This window comes from Dermacentor variabilis, chromosome 10 (genome assembly GCF_050947875.1).
Source record: "Dermacentor variabilis isolate Ectoservices chromosome 10, ASM5094787v1, whole genome shotgun sequence".
Taxonomy (NCBI): domain Eukaryota; kingdom Metazoa; phylum Arthropoda; class Arachnida; order Ixodida; family Ixodidae; genus Dermacentor; species Dermacentor variabilis.
This window is the reverse complement of record NC_134577.1, coordinates 64,289,972-64,298,024: the sequence shown is the minus strand read 5'-3', so window position 1 is coordinate 64,298,024 and position 8,053 is coordinate 64,289,972. Positions and strand designations below refer to the sequence as shown.

Here is an 8,053-nt window from a genome sequence, read left to right as displayed (position 1 = left end):
GCTTAACTGGACGCAATGATGCAATGATTTGCTTGAAGCAGAGGGGCAGAGCAAAAAAAAAAAAAAAAAACACGTTTTTAACTACAAAGTAATTTTTTGTTAAAATAATTAAGAACTTCTTAATTTCGTAATTACCACTGCTATGCTGCTACATTGCTCTTGATTAAATTATTATCAACATTTTTAATGACTAAACAATTTTATGTACATATAAAATGGCGACAATGACGTCATTGGCAACCATCATCAACACACACACACACACACACACACACTCCCTAGAATCAAAGCCATGTAAATTTGTCTTAAAATGTCTCATATCTTACACGTACAAAGTTTAATAACAAAATAGATTATTTATTTTATTTTGAAACTATTACGTTTAAAATAGTTTGAGCAGAATCGCGGAACTGCAGCACCATCGCCATCACTTGCGGTCGTCTGGTTTCTGTTTTGTCCCGTGCTGAACTTTTCATTCAAAGAATGAGTTTCCTAAGAAAGGTAAGAATACTTTCCGTCGGAGATACAGCTGTGGTAATGTTTATGCATTCAGTGGTGCTCCTTCTTGCGCGATAAAACTGAACAGAACTCTTATCTGCAGGCGATCAAACTCTGTCCGAGCCTCGCAGGGCGGACTCAATCGTGTCGGTCTCTCCGCACGAGTCGGTCCCTGCGCTACCCGCTCATACCGATCGTGATCGAGCAGACTGGCCGCGGAGAGCGGGCCTACGACATCTACAGCAGGCTGCTCAAGGAACGGATCGTGTGTGTCATGGGCCCGGTGAGTTGATGAGAGCCGGCTACGAGCCAGGCGCGCGCTCCTTTTCAACGTGACGGTATGCGTGTGCCAAGTATAGGTCCGCTTGAGACTTCCGTGGTCATTTGACGCTACTACGACTTCAGCGTTCAGTCTTGTAGTTGTTGGCATAACTATCCCTGTTCACCGAATTTTGCTCAAGTAACTGAAACAGCTGAGGCTCCGCATGCCAAAGTATGTTATTACTAGTGTGTTAACAATATAAACTTGCGTGGTTCAATAACTGCTTGTGTGTATATTGCTGGCAGGGATGAGCCTACTTTTTCTGTGTTGTAAGTCGTTCACTAGGACTGCGACAAATGGAGTCGTTAACACTGCATTGTCACCGACACGTCCGCATTTGTCTAGGCCACGGAGTTCGCAATGTTGGCCCCAATCATTCATGTTGGCACCAGTCTGCTCGAAGCGTATTGTTGGAAAACACGGACAGAGACTGCGACACAATATCACGTTGTTATCGTCTTGCTATATTCTTTATTTTTCTGTTCAGGCCATTCGTTTCGCCCTGCAGTTCACGATCTGGTTAATGCGAATTCTGTAGCTGTGAAGAATCGACCCAGAAACTTGCCTGCTCCCCTCTCTTCCATTAGGGCAGGAAAGGCTGTGAACACATTCTGTGCAATACTTGCACCGTGTGAAACTCACTGCAACGTGTGCATGCCACCACGTTGACTGATAAAATGAATAGAAGGTTACAGCAAGTTCTGAACTGAAAGCACAGGTGAATCTTATGGACCTTCCATTCCAGCAGTGCCGCAGACTAACCTTTCCGGCAGTAAAGTAAGTTTGTGCTTGTTGGGGGCCTACTCACCCATCACAGTATCTTGATACACAGCCTAGTGCTGAGAATTTGTTCACACATTCTTTGGCATGGTGCTGGGTTTGCAATAAAGCAAAAAACAAAAATGTGTGTCACAGCAGAAGCACCACAGGTTACATGCATACCTCACTGACAGTATCAATGACGTTTCTTGGCGATGTCGGCTCGAGCACACCGAGTATGTATCATGGTTCTGTGTTTCTTTCAGACTTTGCACTTTGCAACAGATACTTTGCACTGGGACAAGACTTCCACAAACCAGCTATTGCGGAACCCCACTTTATTGTAGATATTGTAAAGTCGTATAATAGTACACTACGGCGTCATTGAGCAACTGCGATTTCTGAAAATGCATGCTGTACTTCCTGCAGTGGTTCACCAAATATGGCATCCTGTCACCGATTGGGATGTAGAGGTTCTGTTCATGGGGCAGTATTCTTGGATGATCCCTCTTGGAGACACTCTCGCATGACTAGCGTCGAATGCATCAGTGTCTATGAACAAAAGCATTTTTGGCACACTGCCTTACCATAAGCACCGATGCATCTGGCGTCAGTCACGCAAAATCTCGCAAAAGTGACAGCACCCGCCGTGGTTGCTTAGTGGCTATGGTGTTGGGCTGCTAAGCACGAGGTCGTGGGATCGAATCCCGGCCACGACTGCCGCATTTCGATGGGGGTGAAATGCGAAAACACCCGTGTACTTAGATTTAGGTGCACGTTAAAGAACCCCAGATGGCCCAAATTTCCGGAGTCCCACACTACGGCATGCCTCATAATCAGATCGTGGTTTTGGAATGTAAAACTTAAAAGCGAAAGTATCCCGGGAGGTGATTGAACGATGCTATAACCTGGGGACACAACAGCTGAATTCGTATAGAGGGAGGGAGCAAAAATTCTTAAGGGTGTATAACTTGCAAGCACCCATGTGCCTCAGAAATCTTGGCACATATTTAGGTCACCTATGTTGCTGAAGTTAGACATACTTTATTATGATGCTTTGGGACACTAACAAAAAGCTTTAGGAGTTAACCTGGCAGTTAAACTATCAGCAGCTACTTAGAGAATTGAGGCATCTCTTTCTGTTGCAGTGTTACAAACCTAATTTCATTTTTGTGACCTCCTGCTAGAAATTTGAGACCTCAATAAAAAAGAAAGGGCTAGTCCCAACAGGCACTTACTGTTTCTTTTAAATGCAGCAAATTTCACACAATTTGCCTTGCTAGTTGACCAAGTGTACTAAGAGCTAAATATTTCACTAAACATCAGTCAATCGATTGATATAAAATAATGGTACATACTTCGACACTGCAGATCACGGATGAGATGTCGAGCCTGGTTGTGGCACAACTGCTGTTCCTACAGTCAGAGAGCAACAAGAAGCCCGTGCACATGTACATCAATAGCCCAGGTCTGTACTCTTTGACATCTGTTTCACATTTAGTTGTTTCACAGCCTCTAAAGCGAGTAGTCTTCCAATTTGAAAATGCAATTAAGTGTCAAATAACTCGAGGGAAGTAAGTGCCAAATGCAGTCAAGCGGATTGCAGCTTAGTGGAAAACAAGAAGTTTCCATGCATGAAAATATAGACGCCTATGAATTGCTAGGAGAGTTTAAAAGTTTCATTGCTGATTACTGTATTTTTGAACCTCGATACAATCAACAAGGATATAACACTTTGTCCCATGTAGTGTAGTAAATAAAAATGCTTCTCACAAATGTCAGCATGTAATGAATATACATACTTTTAACAAATATTGCACATAACGAAGGTATTTTCGTGTCAGATGCACTTTCATTATAATGAGGGTCGACTGTAGTGATGATGTCACCAATAAGAAGAATCCCCTACCTTTGATGAGAGAACGGTAGCAACAAAGGAGAGAGATTGCACACACGTATAGAGATAGGCGAGACGTGTCTACACACAAGTTAATGATTGATTGCAACACCAAAGCAAGGAGCAATGTATGCAGAGCTTTTGTGATGCAGGCATTGTGGCATAAAGCTTTCCCTCAGGAGGGAGCCATCCATAGTTTATCTCACTGGCTAATGTGATAAACGTATTTAAAAAAAAGACCTGTTTCCAGTGGTAGAAAGTCTGAACCAATGTTTTGGTAACCAGTGTTCATGTTCAGCACAGGAACCTTCAGTGAGGTTGCTCCACCTGCACCATGGAAGGTATTGCAAATGTTGGGGCTTGTTGATGCTCCTTGACAGTGGCAGGCATAGTGAGACCACACGCGTCGGACATAACTCCTCGCATTGTGAAGTGTACATGTGAGCCAGCCACACTGTCCACTTTGCTTGCTGTTTGCTGAACATATGCCTATCCAACATCTTAGTCTTAGCGCTGCACGCATTTGCACGTGCAGGTGGGTCGGTAACGGCGGGTCTAGGCATCTACGACACAATGCAGTACATCATGCCACCCATCGCAACCTGGTGCATTGGCCAGGCCTGCAGTGCAGCCAGCCTGCTGCTCTGTGCTGGCACACCAGGAATGCGCCAGTCCCTGCCAAACTCACGCATCATGGTCCACCAGCCGTCTGGGCACGCTGCCGTGAGTGCATCTGTGACGGTCTCGCAGAGCTGAATGTGCCTAGAAGAGTCTGTAAAGTTTATTCATATTCAGAAGTTTTTACATGTGGCATCAGCGTTTCAAGATCTAAAGTAAAGGTTTTCTGCCTACTTTTCCGGGTTTGGCTTGGCTGCTAGGATGGTCACTCCCTTGGCGGATACATTTGTGGGTATATATACGAAGGTTATATGAAAGTCCCTGCGAAGCAGCATATATGCTGCTTTGTATGTGAACCTCTGTTCTCCATAACAAAAAATGAAGTTGATAATAAATCCCGCATATATACGATATCGACTCGCAGGCATCTTGAAGTACACCTATCTGTTAATGGAACTGTGAAATATATTTAATGCATTCTTTAATTTACTTAACTTACTTTCGTTTGGCCACTCACTGTGTGCCACTGGGAGCGTGCCCGTTCTTGGCCAACCCTCCAGAATGGGCATGGCCCACTATGACACGAGAGATACAGCATCCCTATACGTTGCTTGATACGGATGGTACTTTTCCGTACGTACATCCGTCATCAATGTTCTTCTCTCAACAAGCATCATACGTTGCCTTCGTCCTCATATATCGCTGCGTAAACGTCTTGCGCTGGGCATCCACCTAATTTGGAGGTTGCATTTCGGCATAGCTTGTGAATGATGCAGTGCGTAAACACAAAGACTGCATCGCAATAAAGTTGTGACATTGGTGGTTGATAAACTAGCATCCTATGAGATTACGCACTGCATAGGATGAAGTTAAACAAAATTGTATGCATTGCCATCAGCTGCAAAGCATTTAGTTACGCACATAGATTTCAACATGTGCGTTGGATCTGCATATTTTTTTGTTTTGATGATGATGGTCCAACCTACTACAGCAAGCAGATGCGCATGCTTGTTCCACCCGCTCGTCTTGTTTTGCTCAAAACAGTAGCAGTGGAATGAAGCATTTCTGCAGGTGGAATGTACACAAAGTTTGTGACAATCAACAGAATGGAAAATGAAGACAAGCCAAAGGAACTGCATCATGAAGTACTGACTAATAACTGAAGGTTTTTTTTTTCTTTTAGGGGGGGGGGGGCTGACAAAGCAATAGATAGTGTTAGCATTCTACGGACGAAATCATAAGCTCATTGCAGTATAAAGATGGGAGAACACAGCACATGATAATGACAACAAAGGAATGTTGTTTTACTTTACAGGCAAGTGTTACTAAAAAGCAATAAAGATATGCTAAGTTCCTGGCTTCAGTGTTGTCACATTGGTAATGTAGAGCAAATGCAATGTACAGCTCTGTTTCACATCCAACAAGCACCCTCTGTACTAGTTCCACACAAAGCCATAAGTAGCTTGGGGCTAAGCTTGCTTAGGCAACAAACCTATTCTGTGAAAGATTCTGCAAAATTTGTTTGCTTTTCGTTGAATGTTCATATTCTCTGTGTATTTTGCACATTTAGATGAAAAGTGATCATTTCTTTCGGGTACATTAATGTCCATTCCTTAGAGGGTTAAAAAAGAGCAGCAAAAGTTACACAGCTGTCTGCACACTCACTTTACAGTTCACTGTCAAGGAATGTAATTACTGTGTCAGTGCTAAAAATGGCATGCTTACACGAGCATAGCCCCCTTTTGTTAACTGCATGTGCTCCAGCAATCAGGCGAGCAGTCTAGTCCTATTACCTTGCACTAGGAAAGGTACGTAAGGCCTCTTGTCCTGGACACTATCTCTTAAATAGGTTCATATCAACGAGGGAGACTAGTTGCATGTAGTATGCCACCACACTGATGCTTGTGACACTTAGTTGATTTCTTTGTCTCCCTGGCTGTGAGATGCTGCATTTAGACAAAACAAGTGATGCAACACGAGTGTTCGCCAAATCTACCATGACGGCCGAAGACAGTCACAAGACGCATTTGTTACCGAGACGCAAAGAAAGGCTGCACCACAGTTGAGGATTTCGCAACCTCAAAGCATCACATGACAATGTGTTACCAGTGCAAACTACTCAGAGAAAGGGCTGTTTGTAAAATGAAATTGATATCTCTCTCCCTTGTAATTTTGCATTTTCTTTTTTGCCTGCTCAGCATCTGTGTTGCATTTGCAATTTGATGTAAACCTGGAGGAGTTGTATAGATCTGCAAATTTATTTATTACAATATTTATTTGATTATAGGTGGTCACAACTATAAGGCGAGGGTGCAGTTGGAAACCCATTAAATGAAGTTAAGTATGCACATTAATATAAGGCGATATGGAGTAACAGATGGGTTATTCAGGTTCGGCTGGGATTGCCCGAAGTACTGAATTATTAACACAGCCAAAACACAAAATTGCGACCATGAAATTGGGGGGAAGGGAGCTTCAACAGTGTAGGTTGTACGCAAATTTTGCCTTTAAGTGTGACTTCGCGGCAGTGCAATTTTCACCCTGTAGCGTGGAGAAAGGGCTGTTTGTAAAGTAAAGTTGATATCTCTCTCCCTTGTATTTTGCATCTTCTTTTGCCTGCTAAGCATCTGTATTCTGTATGGCATTGCGTACCGCGATGCCATAAAGCCATACAATAAGGCAAAACTCACGCTGCCGTGAAGCCACACTTAAAGGCGAAATTTGCGTAAAAGGTGGGGGCAAGGGGAGTGACTTCAAAGCTAAGGATTCTGGGAAAAAGCACTGCATTATAGTTGAATAAATACGGTGTTTTACACATGAATGTGACACACACACACATACACAGATATGTCGCACACACCTAGTTCATGTTTTTTCCCCTTAACTGTGTTTAGAACTGCTGCCTTGCATGTGTAACACAGGGCCAGGCAACGGACATCCAGATTCATGCTGAGGAGATCCTGAAGTTGAAGAGGACCATCAACATAATCTACGCAAAGCACACCAAGCAGCCCCTGGAGACCATAGGTGAGCCGTTCTTGTGTTTTGCTTACAAGTGAGGTCTCCTGTCTACTGATGTGTTAGTTTTGTGTCGACCTCAAAGCCAAATTTTGTAAGCCGTTCACATTTCTCTTCGAGTGGCATTCAAATACTTTTTATTGCATCTGCTCCTAAGTTCATTGTCTTGTGCCTTGTCTTGGGTGATTATTGTAAAAGGTTGATAATTTACCCATGGCCACAGACTGCATAAAAGCTCTTGAGTTATTGTGCTGATACGCATCAGTGCTTGTAGTCAAAATTTACAAACTTAGACCTGGGTTCACATGACGGACGTGAACATGGAAAAATCGGTCACATGACATATGAGTGTATCGGATCACTTAGCGGCTAGCATTTTAATGAGAGAGGAGAAAAACATGACAGCATGAATGAACTAACACTACTCTCTTTGCCCAAAGTATGGCTGACAGCTGATTGCAGAGACATGATGGAACGCTGCTCTCTTTATTAGCATCAGTTATGTCTTATTCGCTGCATGTGCTAAAATTCAACGAGTGGCTTTCAGTTGGATTGAAGATGGTTGTTGCCAGACTATGGTGTTTCACTGTCACTATTTTGTTATTTCTCTAGAAAAATATTGATGGCAATTTTGCTTTCTGATATATCCTGAATGATTTTGTGGAGGGCCAAGAGGACCCTACGGGAATAGGATGATATATGATCCTGCGACAGGCCTTTTGCAAAGTCAAATTGATATTGAATCAATCATGTGAATCCAGTTAGAACTGTTTTGCACACTAGAACCTATATATCTTGAAGAGGCTAGCCACTTGCAGTATCTTCTTCATTCAACTAAACTTCAACTGCCAAGACCAAGTACAGTTGTAAATAATTGAAATAAATTTTTGTCCCAGCACAGTTTGCATAACCTTTTCACAGCCCATTGTGCTGACTCTTGC

The 8,053-nt window shown here is 43.0% G+C and overlaps 1 protein-coding gene across 2 annotated transcripts in view; it reads left to right on the top strand.

Annotated features, from left to right (window-relative positions):
* The first annotated feature begins 393 nt into the window (after positions 1-393).
* ClpP (Caseinolytic protease proteolytic subunit) overlaps positions 394-8,053 on the top strand; it is a 35,589-nt gene continuing 27,929 nt past the window's right edge. For both annotated transcript variants that reach the window (XM_075672870.1, XM_075672869.1), the window contains exons 1-5: positions 394-501; positions 602-781; positions 2,951-3,047; positions 4,012-4,199; positions 7,016-7,121. In XM_075672870.1, the coding sequence (XP_075528985.1) occupies positions 484-501; positions 602-781; positions 2,951-3,047; positions 4,012-4,199; positions 7,016-7,121 (589 nt within the window). In that variant the 5' untranslated portion in view covers positions 394-483. The remainder of the gene's footprint in view (positions 502-601; positions 782-2,950; positions 3,048-4,011; positions 4,200-7,015; positions 7,122-8,053) is intronic.